Source organism: Procambarus clarkii, chromosome 34 (genome assembly GCF_040958095.1).
Source record: "Procambarus clarkii isolate CNS0578487 chromosome 34, FALCON_Pclarkii_2.0, whole genome shotgun sequence".
Lineage (NCBI taxonomy): Eukaryota > Metazoa > Arthropoda > Malacostraca > Decapoda > Cambaridae > Procambarus > Procambarus clarkii.
In genome coordinates, this window is record NC_091183.1 from 5172952 (window position 1) to 5195316 (window position 22365).

General features: G+C 40.2%; 1 protein-coding gene across 1 annotated transcript in view; it reads left to right on the forward strand.

Moving 5' to 3' along the window:
- Positions 1 to 17859, forward strand: part of LOC123762175 (uncharacterized) — an 85584-nt gene extending 67725 nt beyond the window's left edge. The window contains exon 6 of the mRNA XM_069335588.1: positions 17404 to 17859. Within this exon, the coding sequence (XP_069191689.1) occupies positions 17404 to 17859 (456 nt within the window). The remainder of the gene's footprint in view (positions 1 to 17403) is intronic.
- Positions 17860 to 22365: the final 4506 nt, after the last annotated feature.

Sequence of the window (22365 nt, forward strand, 5' to 3'; positions counted from 1 at the left end):
CAAATGTACAAGGCTAAAAAAATTCAGCAACACTTACCATACTCAGGCTAAAAGAATTAAGCAACACTTACCATACTCTTTTTATATTCACTGTTAACTTTTAGCTCATGTGACAGACTTTCCACCTGCTCAACAGTTTCAAGTGGGGATGGAAGAATGTCTTCCAGGATTGGTATATCTCCATGTGTTTTTGACATATGGGTTTCCGTCATTTTGACAATATTCAGGATATCCCCTGATAAAAATGTCAATTTTGATAATTCCTTCATTATGTATTCCATTTTTTCTGTTACTGCAAAAAAATAATTCATCAACAGCATTGTGTGTAACACCATTCTTGTTTACCCACTGAATTAATAAATTCTGTGGGTAAACAAGTGAATGATGATTATCATGGTCATCATTCTCCTCCTCACTTTGAGAATTAGATAATACATCATGAATATCAGTAAGATTCATGTGTAAATCATCAATTTCAGAGCCTAATCCATACTCTTGATTTGACTCGGCTTCAAAAGAACTAATGTCATTGTCTGACGACTCAATCTCTGAACTTGATGCTGCCTCAGTAAGATTAATGGGGTCACTAGTGTGTACAGCTGTATTTGGATGCATTTTGTGTATACGTTTTAGCCTTCTTGATACTTGCATCCATCTGTTGTTGTATTGGAGTCGCTTTTTTCGCTTATACTCGTACATTCTGTTAAAGAGTGTCAAATTTCTACATTAGACTACCATATTACCTATATTATTGTTAATAATGTATTGACAGATGCAATATGTATTAAAATTCTAAAAATAAGTCATTCATTATATACAATGTGTGATAATTAAAGCTGGTGCATATAACATCCTTGTCAGGCACATGCAAAAGTGAACACTTCCAGAATTGGAGACATGCAGAAATGTAACATATGGAAATAGAGGCATGCCAAAACAAAGACATGCATAAATTCAAATTCTTATCGAAATAATTTCTAGTGATTATTATATAAATTATTCCATCAGTACTAGATCAAATATTCAATACCATCCTCCCATTGGAAAGAGTAATCATGTCCTGTTGGACATTAATTATATGTTGAGATATAATCTAAAAGAAAATAGGGACATTGAAATTGTTGTTAAACTCTATTTCAATAAAGGACACTATAGGGAACCTAGAACCCTGTATTACAAGTGTAAGTGATAATTTTGGAAAATTTAATTAAAGCTAATTGTGTAGGACACCTGGAGATATGGTGCCCATATCTAAAGAATCACATCAACTGGTAAAGGTATAGACTTGCCAATAAGTGGCTCCCAGGTTAGAGGCATAAAATGCCAAAACTAGATGGTAGAATAAAAAGAAGATATTGTAAAAGGTAACCAAACAAAGATGCCACAGAAATATTAGAAAATTAACTTTCGCAAGCAGCGTGGTAGACATGGTTGGAACAAGTTAGGTGAGAGGGTGGTGGAGGCCAAAACCATAATCATAATCATCTGTATCAAACCTTATTACAGGTAAAACCAGTAGGCAGTCTACTGTATTTTATCAAACCGTTATTAGTATAATAGATCTCGTAATAATTTTGCAAAAATAATGGCATTTACTATTTTTAAAAGATTATTAGCAAATTTACAGAAATGGTGCATTCGGAAGACAAAACCAATTTTTCACTTTTGACAATTGAGCACCTGCTACATCCAGATTCTAGGGAGGAAAGGAAGGACGATCTTACTGGATCCCATAGCCTCTCCGAGGCACAAACCAGGCTTTTACATAACCCCCCCCCCCTGCACCCGAGCTTTTTAAAATAGTAAATGCCATTATTTTTGCAAAATTATTACGAGATCTATTATACTAATAACGGTAAATAAATAATAAATAGTAAATAAATCAATACTTACTAAATTTTGTCTATTATGTAGCAAAGAAGCAGGTCTACGGAAGGCTTTTCTGTTGAGTTCGAAGCCCAGATTACTCGTGGTCTCTGAAATAAGTTAAGATTATAAGTATAAAATTTATAAAACCAAATAATAAATCCGGTATTGCTCAATTTCAGATGCAGACGTACTGAATGATATATCAGACTGTCAGCATGGTATTCGATCTGGAAGGTCCAGTGTAACGAATTTGCTCAGTTTCTATGATCGAGCCACAGAGATCTATAAAGAATTCTGATCAAGAAAGAGATCTAGGAGTGGTTTTAGATAGAAAACTATAACCTGAGGATCATATTAAGAACATTCTGCGAGGGGGCCTATGCTACACTTTTTAACTTTAGAATTGCTTTTAAATACATAGGTCAAAAAGTTTTAAAAGTTTTAAAAGTTTTTTAAACCTCTCGTGTATCATGAGTGTGTTAAAGCTTCAGATGGTGCATTCAGATGATGAATATTACCTAGTTCCTTCATCTGGGAAGAATGAACACATATTGGTGCATTCGGATGATAAAAACTAACTACTGTAGTTCAATTGATCAACAGACTGTATATCATATGCAGACTGTATGTGGATCTGCGGGCCACTCCAAACAACAGCCTGGTGGACCAAGCTCCACCAGGCCTAAAGCACAAAGTGATATAGATGTGATAGAGAAACTAGGTCAAATGGAGGAGTAGGTCTGTATATTAAACAGCACCTGACGTGCACAGAGCTACTAAACTCAATGTGGTGGTAGAGTGGTGGGGGGGGGGGGGGAAACATTGCAGAAAAAAACAAAAATACAATTTGGTCAACAAAACAGCATTGTTTAAAATAGAAGACAAGGGTTGACATTTTGGGGGTAAGGTAGGTTACATTGAGTTAATTAGTTAGTACTTAGTTTTTATCTTAAACTGGTTGGGAGAGGTACAGTGTTGCTGTGCTGGTGAAAGAACACCTAAAGGTAAATTAAATAATGATTGCGAATCCACAAGAAGTTGACATAATAGCGATAGAGATCTGCAATCAGGATGATAAACTTTCCTTAAAGAATTTGACAAACACTTGCTGATAGGACATGAAGTAAATGAAATGTATGTCAAGTTTTGTGAAATATATGATAAAAGCACAACAAAATTTGTACCAAAGGAGAGATGCAGAACTAGGAAAAGGGGTTTGTTCAACAGAAATTGCGAGAGGGCCTGAGACCCAAACACACACAAATGGAATCAATATATAGCAAGAGGCCAAACCCCCAAACATACAAGCGATGCAAAGATGCGAGAAACAGCAGCAGCATTAAGGAGAGGGACTTAAGGACCATAAATAAAGTGTGAAAATAAACTTGAGTAAATTTTTTTAACTACTCTCAACAGTGAAGAAAAACAAATATTCAGACGATTTGTGTTAGAATCATTAATCTTACACTTTCGGTCATATTCAACAACACAAATACATACACACACATTCCTGTTGCTGTAGCAAGTGAAGAATTACACACACAGATCACAATAACGTGATGCATCAAATGAACAAATCCACAAGGGCCGTGACGAGGATTCGAACCTGCGTCCGGGAGCATCCCAGACACTGCCTTAATCGACTGAGCTACAACAGGGTAAAAGGGTTGAAACCGAAGTTCTACTGAACTTACTGGATCCCATAGCCTCTCCGAGGCACAAACCAGGCTTTTACACAACCCCCCCCCCCCTGCACCCGAGCTATGTCAACAGGCCGTTCTCCCTCTTCGCCCTTCCGAATGCACCATATCAGTAAATTTTTTAATAATCTTTTAAAAATAGTAAATGCCACTATTTTTGCAAAATTATTACGAGATCTATTATTCTATAGAATAATGCATATAAATGCATATATGCATATAAATACAAAACATAAATACAAAACAAGTAAATGTAAATAATTTTACCTTGCACCTAGATCCACCAAGCCTGTATGGCGCGCGTTTCAGTACTTCGGAAATCTAGAACTATCTTGAATCTCTAATCTGCAATGAAACAATACATATTATTGCACTTACCAAAACATGGATGAATGTAGAAAATACAGAACTATTAGCTGAATATCAAATAAATGGATTTAATCTATTTCACACAGATAGATATATTAGACCGTGTATATTAGGTAATACCTAACATACACGCCTCCACACACACTACATTTGAAATGTAGTCTCAAAAAGACTACATTTCAACAGCAAAGATTACTCCATAAAAAAATAATTAAATTATTGACCAACATGAGAGAGGGTTAGCCAACATGAGAGGGTTGTGTTGATTGCCTGAAAATATTTAAATTGTGTAATGTATTGAATGGCATTTTTCAAGTTACAACATTTTTTAAATTACTGAACTAGGTTCTAGGCTTTGCTAGGCTTAATTCAATTATTACAGATAAGCCTAACCTAGCCTAGAACCCAGTGGGTTTTCTTCCTATTGGGGAGTGTTGTACATGCCTCGCCTCCACATACACACTAGCACAGCCAGGCCTCGCCTCCACATACACACTAGCACAGCCAGGCCTCGCCTCCACATACACACTAGCACAGACAGGCCTCGCCTCCACATACACACTAGCACAGCCAGGCCTCGCCTCCACATACACACTAGCACAGCCAGGCCTCGCCTCCACATACACCAGCACTGCCAGGCCTCGCCTCCACATACACCAGCACTGCCAGGCCTCGCCTCCACATACACACTAGCACAGCCAGGCCTCGCCTCCACATACACACTAGCACAGCCAGGCCTCGCCTCCACATACACCAGCACTGCCAGGCCTCGCCTCCACATACACACTAGCACAGCCAGGCCTCGCCTCCACATACACACTAGCACAGCCAGGCCTCGCCTCCACATACACACTAGCACAGCCAGGCCTCGCCTCCACATACACACTAGCACAGCCAGGCCTCGCCTCCACATACACCAGCACAGCCAGGCCTCGCCTCCACATACACACTAGCACAGCCAGGCCTCGCCTCCACATACACACTAGCACAGCCAGGCCTCGCCTCCACATACACACTAGCACAGCCAGGCCTCGCCTCCACATACACCAGCACAGCCAGGCCTCGCCTCCACATACACACTAGCACAGCCAGGCCTCGCCTCCACATACACACTAGCACAGCCAGGCCTCGCCTCCACATACACACTAGCACAGCCAGGCCTCGCCTCCACATACACACTAGCACAGCCAGGCCTCGCCTCCACATACACACTAGCACAGCCAGGCCTCGCCTCCACATACACCAGCACTGCCAGGCCTCGCCTCCACATACACCAGCACTGCCAGGCCTCGCCTCCACATACTCACCAGCACAGCCAGGCCTCGCCTCCACATACACCAGCACTGCCAGGCCTCGCCTCGCCTCCACATACACCAGCACTGCCAGGCCTCGCCTCCACATTTAAACCAACCAAGCCCACAAATACGTTAACATGGACCAGCATTACACCGTCTAACATACTCTGTCAGATGTAACAACTAAATTTGTGAATTCAAGACCAAATCTATTGTATAACACAGTGTTAGTACGAGAAAAACATTACTTACATTCGAAGCCGTGTTTTAAAATGGCGGCGGTCTTGTACTGACGCTCCAAACTGTGTGTTCGTTTGCGTATGATGAACGTGTGACAATTTACTACAACAATTATTTAATTATTCTTATTCTTTATTTTAATATTTTTAGGGTACATGAAATTTCAAACTTATTTGCACACAATAATATAATTGCATTGTCATAACCTTTATATATTACGGAAAATACGATGACATGAACGAAGTCAAAGTGAAGTTGAAGTCAAAGTCATTCGCCGAACGTATTAGTCATTTTTTTTCTCCCAAACGATAGGGGTAACAAATCCACAGAGAATATAAGTGTACAGTAAAGTCAATTTTATTCAGGAAAGTACATACATAGTTGATTTACAAACATAATGTTGGATTTATAGATAGAGCTAGTGCATACAATACCTAAAGCCACTATAGTAGGCATATAGCATTTCAGGCAACCGGGCAGTATATATGGACCCCTTACTCAAATCTCTGAATATGTTAGATATTAAGTCCCTGCACATACTCTCATGTGTATTTTATATATATAAAACGCTGCACTGTAATGTCAATCCTGACCTTAAAAGCTTCCTAGAAGGTTGTAACAGATCCCATGAGCACCACACCAGAAACAAATACCTATTTGATATTCCAAGAGTACGACTTAGTCAAACTAGAAATGCTTTACAAATCAAGAGACCTCGAATGTGGAATGACCTTCCCAATTATGTTAAAAACTGTACCTCTCCCAACCAGTTTAAGATAAATAAAGATAAATTTATAAGTTAAGAAAAATTCCACAAATCAACAACCCTGTTACTGACCCTGTATTTACCCAAGTCTTTCCTAAATCTAAACTTATCCAATTTATACCCATTGTTTCGTGTTCTATCTTGTGTTGACAATTTTAATACCCTATTAATATCCCCTTTGTTATATCTATTCAGGAAATTGTGGTTGATCTCGAACCCATTGATAATGTGACGACTTATACAGAATTTTGTAACTATATCATCAAGATTGTAACCAGCTTAGCTAAATGTAGTGTGGGGTTCAGTCCCTAAGCCCATATATGTGCCTCTCTAACCATTTAGGTTACAGGGCAAAAACATAAAAACAAAGGTAACTGCAGAAGGCCTATTGGCCCATACCAGGCAGCTCCTATCTATAACAGATAAACACTAAGTACTACCTAATTAACTCAATGTAACCTACCAACCTAACCCCCTATCCACCTAACCTATCCACCGCTGCCCACTGGATGGGGGGCGGTGTGCAGGACAAACATATAAATTTTGATACTAGCTCTCCACATATGTCAGTTGCTTAACACTTTAGTGCGCGCGGCACTAGCTGGAAAAACCAAGCGGGTTGTGCGTGCGGCGTTCTGGGCGCTCAAGCGTAAACACAAAAAAGTTTATAATCTTTTCACGCTCCTAACCTCAATTCTCAAGCTACGTTTTTCATTTTGGTATCAATGCGTTGGCAATAAAATTCTCTACAAGACCATATGCATAAAATGTCACCGAAGCATTTGGTATCCCACCACGAAGTAAATAAACACGAAGATGACTCGCCGTGACACCCAAACAGGAAGTAAATGTTCATACTCTTTCGTTTGTTGCCAGCCTCACAGTCATCCTACAGCGCTCATTTTGATATCACTGAACTCGCAATAAAATTCCCCACCCAGACATATGCCTATCAATGTCTAATTATGGTATCGGGTGACCCGCACGAGTGTGGGAACTGGGCGAAGCGTTAGCCGTGATTTCAGCAGGGACGACACTGTTGGGATGCAGTGCTTTGAATGTTTATACTTATTTAACTCTCCTGACATTATTTCTGAAGCTACGTATTTCATTTTTATAGCAATGTGTTCGCAATAGAAAGTTCTATAAGAACATGGGTAGAGTTGGCCAACACAGCGTCAAATAAATTTGCGGCGAATAAAATCTTACGCGTGTTTGTACCCGTGAGCGTCAAAAGTTTTTACTTTGCTCATGTTTTTCAAGTTTATACTTGTTTCACACCGTTTTTTTTTGTATAGTGTTCGGAATAAAATTCCCTACACAGACATATGCATATCAAATACAATTCCTTGGAATTCACAGCTGTAGAGATGACGGAAAACACACAACCGGAACCCGCTCTTGACACTCCAACTCACACCCGCAACACCCACAAAAAAAGTTTCTCTTGTTTCATGTATACTTACTTTAGTTTTCGTGCTACAGTTCTCATTTAGGTATCAAAATATTCCTAAGAAAATAGACTACAATACTGAAACAATCTAAGACAATTATGTGTACTTACCAAAGCAAAGACGATTGTAGTAAAATAAGTTGAGCATTTTATCTCCACTCCACCTCCTTCAGGTACTGATTCCTGAAGTTGCTCAACAGATGTTCCTAGGTGGAGTGAAGCTGATGTAGGTGGTTATTTCTTGTCCACCCAATACACCCTTTTCCTGTGATAAGTGGTGTAATTACAAGGTATGACGCAAAGTGGAACATCGCATGTCTTGCACGCTATACCAGTTTCCTTCCTGATACCCGACTTTGAACACACTTCACACCTGCGACGTTTGGGGATTTTTACCAGCTCATGTTTCAATTTATAGTTCAGGCGAGTCTCTGCTATAACAACACGTCGCTGTTGTCTCTGGGTTGGCAATAAACTACTGTCTGAATCGTCGCTCTCACTATTGTTTTCAAACACTAATGTGGAATATGAATTATCTTCATCAGATTCAGCACTAGGTGTAGACGTGAAGAGAGGGCGCCTCACACCCGACGGGCCAGGTGTTGACGGGTCAGCAGGAGGATACACAGGACCAGTGTCATGATTTATGTCTGGAGCATGAACTAGATGTGGAGATGGTGTAGTTGTTGCAGGCCACTCTGCCTTGTCAAATTTCAATAAAGACCAAATAGCAACTTCATGGAACTAGAGCAGAGTTAGTTTCCTTCGATCATCTGTGTTGGCCTTGTACAATGCATGTACAATGCATTGAGTAAAGACCAAATAGCAACTTCATGGAACTAGAGCAGAGTTAGTTTCCTTCGATCATCTGTGTTGGCCTTGTACAATGCAACCACAAGTTGACATTGAATGTGAATTAACAATGAGACAAGTAAGATTTATACTAATACATTTATACTAACTCTGTTGAGCATTGACCATTTATACATCAAATCTGTTGATGTGAGCACTTTAGTTTAGTCTGCCGTTTAAAGAAAAAAAGAGCATATCAATGGTATATCACAGAAAACGAATTTATCATAAACTCATGTATTTGTCTTATCATATTGAACTGCATTCATATTTTTAATATATAACAATATGAATATACAAATTTCTGTAAATCCCCTACCTTGTTGGAATCTGTGGAAATGAATGAGCAAATGTGCTGGCTGAAGGCGCTGAAGGAAACCACATTGGTTTCATTTTGGACACAAATGTCCATGGAGATTCAAAATGGAAACTAATTATATAGTTGAACCTGCAGAGACGAGTTTAAGAATCTGTGTTGAGAGTGATGGACACAGCCTTCACAATTATACTTCAGAGAATGTAAACATCTAAGAGTCATTAGAAATATGTGTAGAATAATAAACCCTACATTGTTTGAGTTAGGGAAAACACCATTTGTGATATATAGATACTATAGCTGTTCCTAAAGATTCACCCTTTTTTGCACCAGCAAGATAACATATAAGATTTTAAGAGTTGACGAATGTTAATATTCTTGTTTGATAAACTGTGAACTTGAGACATAGTTAATAAGAACATATTAACACAACAAAATGTTTTCAGAATCTTTAACACCACTTTCCAGCAACTTATATAATTTATATAAATTATTTTAGAGAATAATACATAAATTATATATTTAAACATGATATAGTGTTTAGTGGAATGTATAAGGAGTCAAATTGTGTTAAAAAGAGCAATTTTTAGAAAATTTGGAAAAATACTTTTTTCTGTTCAAATTATAACTAAATGGATTTTAAAGGTTTCACTCAGCCAATATATATCATTCACAATTTATTAATGAATTTTACAAAAAAACACCATAAATTTTATATTTAAACATGTAAAAACTATTTGTTTTACATTTGGAAGAAAATAATTGTAGAAAAACAATTTATAATTAAACCTTTGTGTTTGGATTTTTTGAGTAAAAGTTTCTCAAAGGCTCTCCTGCACCATTCTCAATGCAAATCATTCCCACACCTATGGGAAGAGATAGGCGAACGTTGTGTAGATGATTTGTGTTTGCTGGGTAGCATCCACGCACGTGTTCGAACGGCTAGACGCGTGAGCCTTTCAACAATTTCAAACAAAATTGTTGAAACCACCGCTGTGCACCATTGTAACACGGGTTAGGGTTCCTCTCTGACTTATCTTCATTCTTTGCCTCTTTCTACCCGTATTCTTACTTTTTATTCTCTACCAAGGGACTCCAAAACTTTTACCAAAGCCAACTCCACGCCACGTGGTCCTAAGACGATTGACCGACTTAGGATTCTACACCCAGTATGACGTGACCTAGGCTTTGAGCAAAACCCTAGAGTCGCCTCTACGCTGCCACCACCAGACCAGTAACACAGCAATGATCGAGGTCTGGATCGATCATGCGAATTAATCAACCTTGGGGCTTGATCCCCACTATAACCGATGACCGTGGAAACTTAAGAGTGTGAAATTAATTACACGGGAATGATTCGATGTTAGAATCGGCGCCCAATCCAACTCTACCTCGTGTGGACCACGTGACCAGGACAAGTGTACACATAAAACACATGGAAACAGTAAAAATGCAAATTATTAACTTAATTAATTTATTAAAAGAAAACTAAAACAAAAATCTAAATATGTTCACTCCCTGTCACTTTAACACTCCCTACTTGACCTGACTGGCAATGAGACTACCTCTATAAATAACCATAGCAACTATACCTTGGGCAACCAGCTAAAGATGTTGGGCTGGTCTTGAGGAGAGGTAAGATGGTTGGCCTCTCCCAGTTGCTCCTGTTTCCACACTGACCTGTCCTCGTCTGATCTAGCCCAGACTAGAACATTGTATCCTTCCGCATCGCTTACCCCAGTTACTTAGCAAGGTTTAAGTTATAACAATTAACCTCTGTTTGTACTGAATTGATCCAGACTGGTTGAATTATTTTACTGAAATTAAATTACACAAACATCTAACGGCAGAGCTGTTCCCGATCCCCCAAAATGGTTAATTGAACTTTGAGAAATAGTAGACCTGTCAACCCTGATGACCTATGACCGCCGGTCACTCCGCCTTACAAGTTAGATCTGATTCGTGACGTCACTGATGGTGACTTAAACTCAATAATTAGAATACTCTTGATATTGTATCCAGTACTATTATACAATACAATTTTAATGCAAAATGAATAAAGGCTAATTTCTCTAAATTACTGAATACTATAGGATGATTCATTATACGCAGCTATGAACAAGGCGTCGGTTATTTCCACCGCGAATTCCCCTGGGGTCAGGTTCCCAGGTCACCATGCGGGCTCAGCTTCCCATTCTCTTTTGTCGATAAACCACTCTGGATAATTCTTACAACAGCGTAGTTTGTTACAACAAACTGGAAAAGGTGCAAAGACATGCTACTAAGTGGCTCCCAGAACTGAAGGGCAAGAGCTACGAGGAGAGGTTAGAGGCATTAAATATGCCAAAACTAGAAGACAGAAGAAAAAGAGGTGATATGATCACTACATACAAAATAGTAATAGGAATTGATAAAATCGATAAGGAAGATTTCCTGAGACCTGGAACTTTAAGAACAAGAGGTCATAGATATAAACTAGCTAAACACAGATGCCGAAGAAATATAAGAAAATTCACTTTCGCAAACAGAGTGATAGACGGTTGGAACAATTTAGGGGAGAAGGTGGTGGAGGCCAAGACCGTCAGTAGTTTCAAAGCGTTATATGACTAAGAGTTCTGGGAAGATGGGACACCATGAGCGTAGCTCTCATCCTGTAACTTCACTTAGGTAATTAATTACTATCTTGTAAAGCCACTAGTGTGCGCAGTGTTTCGGGCAGGTCCTTAACACTCTCATCCTCCCAGCAAACGAGGAAAAAAGTAAGCACAAAGTGCTCTCGGCGTTTCGGGCCATGGAGCGGAAACACTGAAAAGTGTATACTCTTTTCACTGTCCTGACCTTAATTTTCGATGTACACATTTCATTTTAGTACCAATGTGTTCGCAATAGAATGTTCTAGAAGAACATATGTATAAAATGTCACCAAAGCATGAGTTAATCCACCACCAAATAAAGAACTACGTCAATCACTAGCCGTGAGCTCCAAACAGCGACGAAATGTTTCTATTCTTTTCAGGTTTGTCAACTCCACACTTGTCCTACAGCGTTAAATTTGGTATCTCAGAGATCACAATAAAATTCTCTACACGGACATATGCATATAAATGTAGAATCATGATCGCGGCCCACCCGCAAGTGTGTTGGAAGTGGGCGAAGTGTTACCTGTTACCGCACATCAGCGAAACCAGTATTGAAATAGTGTATATTCTTTTCACTGTCTTGACCTTAATTTTCTATGTACGTATTTCATTTTTATACAAATGTGTTCGCAATAGAATGTTCGAGAAGAACATATGTATAAAATTTCACACAAGAATGCGTTAGACCGGCACCATATAAAGAAACTTTGTTGATTACACTTCGCGTGTCAACAATACAACAGTTCTACCACGAAGATACAAGACAATTCCGTTCTCCCAAATAGGTTATGTGGCTATTAGAGAAAACGTAAATTTCATGGCAAACATCTTCATACTATCCCAACTCGATCGGATAAGAATTCAATATTATAGAACTATTTGTTCGTCAGACATGAAAATATGTCGCGCGCTCACATTCAAGAGAAAAATAGTTGTCCTGTTTTGTGTCCAAATAGGAGGAAAGAAAATTTAACAGATAATTTTAAGTAGGTAAATTCTAGCAGAATTAATAAAATGATAAGATACATTGCAAGAATAAATCAAATGAGAGAGATTAGTAAGTATATTAAAGCACATTGGTATATTAAAGCTCTGATTGATTACATTGACAGCTTGATTGATAATTTTAACAAGATTAATAGGCATCATACAGCAAATTGATAGTATATATAAGAAGACAGCAATGATCACAATGGTAAAGATGTTCGGATTGGGTACATAAATATTGGGAGATTGGGTAGCAATAGATACAGTGCAATTTTAAAGCAACAAGGTAAAAAACTATGAAGATGAAATTAGGTACTTTTTAATTTTGTTTTTGAATGACGCAAAAGTTGGACAGCTTTTCAATTCATTAGGGAGTGAGTTCCATAGACTGGGTCCCTTTATTTGCATAGAGTGTTTACACAGATTAAGTTTGACTCTGGGGACATCAAAGAGATATGTATTTCTAGTGTGGTGATAATGGGTCCTATTACATGGACAACAAGATGAGGACACGACAACGTTTCGGTCTGTCCTGGACCATTATCAAGTCCATTGTGATAATGGTCCTCACAATCGACTTGATAATGATCCAGGACGGACTGAAACGTTGTCGTCTCCTCATCTTTTGGTGTGTGATTTAGTCTTTATATCTTTAGCCACGTTATTGTGACTCATCATCTGCGTACAGTACAGTATTTGGGTAAATCATTGTTGTATATGGTAGAATGTTTTTAGATATATTACCTGATATAACAACTGAAAGATGGTTGCACTTTTCTTACTATAGTATTTCTTCTTCATAGGAAGAAATACTATAGTCTTCACGCTGTTTTCAGATATCTTTCTGAAGACAGTAACGCAAACTGTTACTTTACCTAGCAAGGTGGAAATGGATGAAGATACTGACAAAGCTATTAGGGATCTGTGTAGTAAAGGCCTTCCCATTAGATATTTTCCTAAATTGGGTTCATCCCGCCAAACACACACTGAAACTACGACGTTGGTACAACGTTCGAACAAGTTTTAACACCTAACCAGTTATAATAATCAATATAGCAAGTTATAACAACGTTCTAATACGTCATAAACACGTTAAGCCAAGATGTAGCAACTTTATTACAAGTTGTAACAAGCGGAAAATAGAGACAGTTACGGTTTGTGTTTCCAGGGATTGCAGTGGGAATATAATGAGGATCTTGCAAGAATGGCGGGTATTCCAGGTTTACAAAGTGTTGTGCTAAAACTATATAAGGCTGTAAGTGACTTGAGGAAAATGCAACTAATGTTCTATAAAGAATATTGTTTTTGTATCACTGGGCCAGATACCTTTGAGCAAATTAAATGAAAAAGCTCATGTTTGTGTTTACCAGAGCATTAAAAGCAAAGCTGTTAGCTGATTTCTGAGTCAAGTGTTACGTGTTGAATCCTTTGCAAATCCTTCAATCAGCCAAAATCACTATATACTGCAGGTAAATATTTTGTCATAGTTCAGAGTGATGCGTTTAGTTTAGTTGCAAAATGTTATAGATGGAGAGACATTTGTTACCGAATGGTCTTTAGAACACAGTTCCTGTATAAGATAAAGGAAAGTGGAAGAATAAATAACTATTATTACAATATAATGGCAAATATAATCTAAGTGTGCTATAATGGAAACTGCATACATGGAGACTTGTTGGAAGGAAACCTACTGGTACTTGTCCAAGGGGAAGCCTTGGATGCTCACTGTGCCAGAGCCATTATGATCTATCAAGGTTTCTTATCTCCTGGTAGACTCATTGACCTTGTTTTCCATCAGGGCAAGCATTTTTGCCAATGATCTTGTCAAGTACAGTCAAGTATGGGAAGCGTATCCGCAAGATAGCAGGTAAGTTCGTTCCCGATATCTCCCCGGTCCTTCACCTCGTTGGTACTCTTGTGGCGGACCTGTTGCAAGTTGTGACCGAATTGGGTTCCCACTTTTCGTCTGCTAGCTTTGGTTCTCATCTTCCCCATTCCTTCCTTCTTCGTAAGCCTCTTCTTGAATCTCGTCCTTTGAATTTCTGTACCTATCTCTGCCTTCAATATAACAATCCCTTCTCTATTTCTGAGCTCCAGTCTTCCTGACCCTCTGCGGTTCTACGGCGGCAGGCTCTGATGGCATTCATTATGAGATGCTTCGACATCTCCCTTCGTGCTCGTCTCAGTATTTACTGAGTCTGTTTAATCGGGTCAGGGAGTCGTCGTCAGTCCCTGAGGACTGGTTCGATGCTGTTGTCCTCCCTATTCGGAAACCAGGGTCTCTCGGGTCTTCCCCCAAGGACTTCCGCCCTATTGCCCTTACGAGTTGTGTCTGCAAGCTCTTTGAACATATGGTTAACGTTCGTCTGATGTGGTTCTTAGAGCACTATCACCTCCTTTCCCCTTCTCAATTTGGTTTTCGCAAATGCCACAACACAACAGATGTCCTGGTGAACTTGGAGGTTTATATTCGTACTGCTTTTGTTGCGAAGACCTCCGTCGTTGCCGTCCTTTTTGACCTGGAAAAGGCTTAAAACACTACCTGGCGGTATCATATTCTGTCCCAACTTCATTCTTTTGGCCTTCGTGGGACTCTCCCTCTCTTCCTCCAAAGTTTCCTCTCTCGTCGTTCCTTTCACTACTCTGAGCACTACTCTACACTAATACTTTCACCACTCTGAGCACATCGTTCCTTTCACTACTACTCTGAGCACTACTCATTTTCTTGTTGCTCTCAATGGTCTTCTTTCCTCCCTCCCTTCTGGCGTCTTCTCTGCTCTCTATGTTACCTTACCGATCTTACCCTTTGCTGTCGGGGTGATTCGCCTCTCCTTCAATGGCGACTTCAACTTGCAATTGATGCCATGTTGTCTTGGGCCACCGATCATGGCTTCAAGTTCTCTGCGTCTAAGACTTTTGCTATGACTTTTACTCGGAAGCATGTCATTCTTCGTCCCTCTTTATCAATTTATGGACATCCCCCTTGTGTATAAGGATTTCGCTAAGTTTGTGGGGTTAATCTTTGACACGATTTTGTCTTGGTCAGCCCATATCTCTTACCTCCGAGTTGAATGCTCTAAGGCCCTTAACCTACTTAAGGTTTTGTCCCATACTTCTTGGGGGGCAGATAGGTGTACGCTCCTCTTTCTACATTCCTCACTCGTTCTGTCTAAACTCGATTATGGTTGCCATGCTTATTCGTCCACTTCTCCTTCTACTCTTCGCTGTCTTCATGTTTTGCTCCATGCTGGGTTGCGCCTCAGCTCTGGTGTCTTTCGTTCGACTCTTGCCCTCAGTTTGGTTTCCTATCTCTCCAGGACCCACGTGATTGCTGCTGTCTTCGCTATCTGGCGCAGTCCTTGTAACATCCTTCCTCTTGCCTCTGTCGTGTTTTGACTTTTACCCCTCCTGTTGTTCTTGTTCCTCTTCACCACCTCCCTCTTTCTGTCCAGCTATCTCACTTACAGGTCTCATTCCATTCATCTTTCTCATATTTCTCCTCGTATTGCTCCTTCCTTGCCTCCGTGAAGGGGGCCCCCTTCCGAAGTTTTGTACATCCTTGACCTGCATTATTAAAGCTTATACTCCTCCTATGGTTCTGAAACGCCTTTTTCGTGAGTGCACTTCATACTCCCGCTCCGTTTCCATCTTCACCAATGGGTCTAAGTCCGCAGACGGTGTGGGCTACTCCGGTGTTTTCCTGACCGCACTTATATGTGTTGCCTCTCTTCGGAGACTAGCATCTTCACAGCAGAGCTTTATGCTATACTCCATGCTCTCCGTCTCCTGCCTTTTCGTTGTCAATCCTCCTTTGTGATTGTCGTTGACTCTCGTAGTGCCCTCGTGACTCTCGGGTCCTTTAATCCTGTCCATCCCGTTGTCGTCGAGATTCAACATTGGCTGTTTCTTATCTCTAGTAAATTAAAATCCATGGAGTTTTGCTGGGTTCCCAACCATGTTGGTGTTTCTTTAAATGAGCGTGTGGATGCTGCCACTAGAGAGGCAATCCGCTCTTGTCCCGTTTCCCTTAAAGGTATTCCTTTTTCCGACTTTTATCCAGTTATTTATTCCTCCATCCTTGCCCGTTGACAGGGTTGTTGGTCTTCTGTTGTTGGTAACAAACTGTGTACTCTTAAGAGTTATGTTCTGCCGTGGCCTTCCTCCTGCCACCGTAACCGGCGGTGGAAAACGGCTCTGGCGAGGTTGCATCTTACCCATACTTGCTTAACTCACGGTCACTTAATGGAGCGCCGCCCAGATCCTTATTGTCCAAATTGCGTTGACCGTCTTACCGTCGTGCATATCCTTGTTGAATGTCCTGACTTCCAGGATGAGCGTGTGTTGCTTTCTGACCGCCAGTCATGGTCACTTGAGGGGTGGTCGCCTTATGCGTTTCTGTTCTCGTATTGGCATCCTTAGCGATATTTAGCGCCCTCTGATTATTCCATACATTTGATGGTGTTACATAGCCTTCCCGGTTTGGTGCCTTGTTTTGATAATTACTTACTTCCTAAGAATGAAGGTCATTAATTGTGAAGAAAATTAAAAACCAAGTAAATGATTTACTATGATAAAAGTGCTAGTAAAGATGTTTGAATGTCTTCAGTACTGATAATTAAAGCACTGGTGAAATAGAGACCACCTTAATAAAATGTGGTAACTCAATGAGAGATCAATATTTTACTTAAGGATGAGCAAGTTGAAATAAATTTTTGAAAGGAAGAATTGGTAAGAATTACAAAAACTAAATTCAGTTGAGGAATATTTAATGTTTGATCGTAAAAGGTGGCTAGAGTAAATTACTTGACTGTGGAAGTGGTAGTAGTACTGTTCTGCAGATATGAAAACCAATCAACAAAACAAAAAAATGCATCACATAAGCAGAATTTAGGACAATGAATATAAATTTTTACCCAGGTTCAGTACTTCATGGCAGTGATGAAAGGAGTGATTACTCTGCTGTCCCGCGAGGAAATGGATGATGCCACACTGTCAGAGCTCCATCGGCGTCGCCGTCTCGGATACGCTGACAGACACTTCCATAAGTTAGGACTAGAGAGGCAGCAAAACTTCACAGATGAGGTGTCGGCACTAATTGGAATCCCTACTGAAAAACCCTCTATAATAAAAATTCTCTGTATTACACGAACTAGGCATTACTATTCAGTTAATACATTCAAGAAATATCGGTACAAGATTGACAGCAATGACTGTGTGACAGAGATGCTGGACATGCAAGTGGTACACACCTGGTGGGATCTGGGATGGCTGGTAGCCAGGCAGACGGCTCGCATCCTATGGCACGATTTTTTTGGAGTCTTAAATTATGGTATTGCTATGTTTTTCTCAAAGATGAAGAGCTACTTTGTTTGACACCAGTCAAAAAAGGTTGCTCAATGTTATAGTTTATACAGAGCTAAGTCACTACACTTCAACTATTATATTATATATTTTGCATACCATCAGTAGATATGTGTGTATATTTGAAGGTTCTGAATAATGTTAGCTCTAATTAATAGTTTTTTTCTTTATAAAAAATCATTGTGATTGGCTCTGCCAGAATGTGTACCTGTATATACAGTATATATATAACTATTGTATATATGCTTCATATACATATATATATATATATAACTATTGTATATATGCTGCCTCTATTGTATATATGAAGGGCCTCGCCCTTCGGGGGGCGGGGGGGGGGGGGGGTGCAGCGCCGGTCCCCAAGTGTCCCGCTGTCCGCAGCTAATCCTTTGCCCAGTCTAGGTGCTAGTAAGAGTCAGGAAACCCTTCTCCTTATTCCTTAGCGGCCGGCCTCACGCCCTGGGAAAAACTTCTCCCATTTGTCATATCAGTTTTTCCCCAGTCACTAGGTATTTTCTGCCCGCCTATTAATTCTAGGATTTCCCATTATGTCTTGGTCGGGCTCCGTTAAGTGTTGTGTCTATACACTTTATTTCCCCTTTGTGTCCTGACTGTTATACCTAGTTCTAATTACATTTCATCTGCCATTAGGTTTCTGCAGAACGTGTTTGCCATGTCACTAGGTTATGCTTACTACTACGGGGGTATATTTTAAGTTAATTAATTAGTCCTCAGACATGGACATGTTACATTTGTTTATTCCTACTTATATTATTTACATGTTCTGCAGAATTTAATTTACTAATAAATTTAAGCCCCAATAGGCTTGTGTCTTTTCCCCCCTGGTCAGAAAAAAATAATACGTGTCTTATTTCGCAAAAGCTTTTGATAAATGTGACATTGGTGTTATTGCACATAAAATGCGTTCAAAAGGAATCACCGGGAAAATAGGCAGATGGATCTACAATTTCCTGACCAACAGAACCCAATGTGTAATAGTCAACAAAATAAAATCTAGCCCATCAACCGTGAAGAGCTCAGTCCCCCAGGGAACTGTGCTTGCTCCAGTACTTTTTCTCATCCTAATATCGGACATAGACAAGGGCACAACCTATAGCACTGTATCATCCTTTGCAGATGACACTAGGATTTTCATGAGAGTTGGCAACATAGAGGACACGGCAAACCTCCAATCAGATGTAGATCAGATCTTTCTATGGGCTACAGAAAATAATATGGTGTTTAACGAGGATAAATTCCAGCTCATGCGCTACGGAAAAATTGAAAATATATAAACGGACACCACGTACAAAACTCAGGCAAATCATAACATAGAACGAAAAGCCAATGTAAAGGATCTGGGGTGTACTCATGTCGGAAGACTTTACCTACAATAAAGTAGCCGTCACAACTGCAAGAAAAATGACAGGTTGGATAACAAGAACATTTCACACTAGAGATGCTATACCGATGATGATACTTTTCAAAACGCTTGTGCTCTCTAGAGTGGAATACTGCTGCACAATGACAGCCCTTTTCAAAGCTTGAGAAATTGCTGACCTGGAGAGTGTGCAGAGATCTTTTACTGCTAGAATCCACTCAGTAAAACATCTAAATTACTGGGACCAACTAAAGAGCCTAAATCTGTACTCCCTTGAGCGCAGGCGGGAGAGATACATAATAATTTACATGTGGAAAATAATTCCACGATTCCACGCTAAACGATTCTTCGCGGCAGGGGATCGTATTCCAGGGACCATAGGATTAAGGACTTGCCCGAAACACTACGCGTACTAGTGGCTGTACAAGAATATAACAACTCTTGTATATATCTCAAAAAAAACAAAAAAAAAAATTTAGGGGCTGGTCCCAAACCTGTACACAGAAATAACATCACATGAGACCAGAAGACATGGCAGGATGTGCAGAATACCCCCCCTTGAAAAGCGGAGGTGCAACAGGTACTCTGAGAGAGAACTCAATCAACATTAGAGGCCCGAGACTGTTCAACACGCTTCCGCTACACATAAGGGGCATAACTGGCCGACCCCTCACAGTGTTCAAGAGATAACTGGATAAGCACCTCCAAAGGATACCTGATCAACCAGGCTGTGACTCATACGTCAGGCTGCGAGCAGCCGCGTCCAACAGCCTGGTTGATCAGTCCAGCAACCAGGAGGCCTGGTCGACGACCGGGCCACGGGGACGCTAAGCCCCGGAAGCACCTCAAGGTAACCTCAAGGTAACCATTACATTCATTATACATGCAGCCCTCGTCATACGACTGGCCAGGGTCTAAGATGCTTTTTGTTAGCTTGGTTCATTTATTATGCACCTCATGTCCATCCTGAGAGCGTCTGGCTAGGCTTCATGAACAACAACATGTCATATTTAATTAATGAGTTCAAGAACTGTACCCAGGTAAAATTTATTTTACTAAGCAAGTTAATTACAGACCTGGTGAGCTAGTTACATAATGTATTAGCGCACACACACACACACACACACACCTATATATTATATATTATATATATATATATATATATATATATATATATATATATATATATATATATATATTAGTATATTTTGGTAGCAGTCTTTCCTGTAGACATATTTTATTAAATATGACCGAAAAAGTAAGATTAATAATTCTAACACGAATTTTCTCAATCTTTCGTACATTATGCTTCACTATTGGAGGTAAATCAAAAATCACTTCTCCAAAATTCATTTTTATTTCTAGTCTGACGCGACACGGGCGCGTTTCGTAAAACTTATTACATTTTCAAAGACTTCACAAATACACAACTGATTAGAACTTGCGTTTCCCTGGTTTTATATCTACATTTGAGTGAGGTGGGAAGGGTGATGTGGCATTACATTTGAGTAAGGTGGGAAGGATGATGTGGCATTAGAGGATATTAATAGGGTATTAAAAGTATCAACACAAGACAGAACACGAAACAATGGATATTGAATAGAAGTGTTTGTAGAAAGCCTATTGGTCCATATTTCTTGATGCTTCTATATTGGAGCGGAGTCTTGAGGTGGGTAGAATATAGTTGTGCAATAATTGGCTGTTGATTGCTGGTGTTGACTTCTTGATGTGTAGTGCCTCGCAAACGTCGAGCCGCCTGCTATCGCTGTATCTATCGATGATTTCTGTGTTGTTTACTAGGATTTCTCTGGCGATGGTTTGGTTATGGGAAGAGATTATATGTTCCTTAATGGAGCCCTGTTGTTTATGCATCGTTAAACGCCTAGAAAGAGATGTTGTTGTCTTGCCTATATACTGGGTTTTTTGGAGCTTACAGTCCCCAAGTGGGCATTTGAAGGCATAGACGACGTTAGTCTCTTTTAAAGCGTTCTGTTTCGTGTCTGGAGAGTTTCTCATGAGTAGGCTGGCCGTTTTTCTGGTTTTATAGTAAATCGTCAGTTGTATCCTCTGATTTTTGTCTGTAGGGATAACGTTTCTATTAACAATATCTTTCAGGACCCTTTCCTCTGTTTTATGAGCTGTGGAAAAGAAGTTCCTGTAAAATAGTCTAATAGGGGGTATAGGTGTTGTGTTAGTTGTCTCTTCGGAGGTTGCATGGCTTTTCACTTTCCTTCTTATGATGTCTTCGATGAAACCATTGGAGAAGCCGTTATTGACTAGAACCTGCCTTACCCTACAGAGTTCTTCGTCGACTTGCTTCCATTCTGAGCTGTGGCTGAGAGCACGGTCGACGTATGCGTTAACAACACTCCTCTTGTACCTGTCAGGGCAGTCGCTGTTGGCATTTAGGCACATTCCTATGTTTGTTTCCTTTGTGTAGACTGCAGTGTGGACACCTCCGCCCTTTTCCATGACTGTTACATCTAGAAAAGGCAGCTTCCCATCCTTTTCCGTCTCGTAAGTGAAACGCAGCACGGAACTCTGCTCAAATGCCTCCTTCAGCTCCTGCAGATGTCTAACATCAGGTACCTGTGTAAAAATGTCGTCAACATACCTGCAGTATATGGCCGGTTTCAAGTTCATGTCGACTAAGACTTTTTGCTCGATGGTACCCATGTAGAAGTTTGCAAACAGGACACCTAGGGGAGAACCCATAGCGACCCCATCTACTTGCTTATACATGTGCCCATCCGGGCTCAAGAAGGGTGCCTCTTTAGTACAAGCTTGGAGTAGTTTCCTCAGAATACTTTCTGGCATGTCAAGAGGAGTACAGGCTGGATCACGATACACTCTGTCGGCTATCATTCCGATTGTCTCGTCCACAGGTACATTGGTAAACAGCGATTCTACGTCCAACGAGGCTCTTATCCCTGTGGCCCGTGCGCCCCGCAGTAAGTCCACAAATTCCTTTGGAGACTTCAGGCTGAAGGCGCAAGGAACATAAGGAGTCAGCAGGCCGTTGAGTCGCTTCGCCAATCTGTACGTGGGTGTGGGTCATTGCCATAGGTCCTCCATATATGGAGGACCTACGGCAATTCCACGACCAAGAGATGGCTTCCTGAACCTTGCAGGAATTA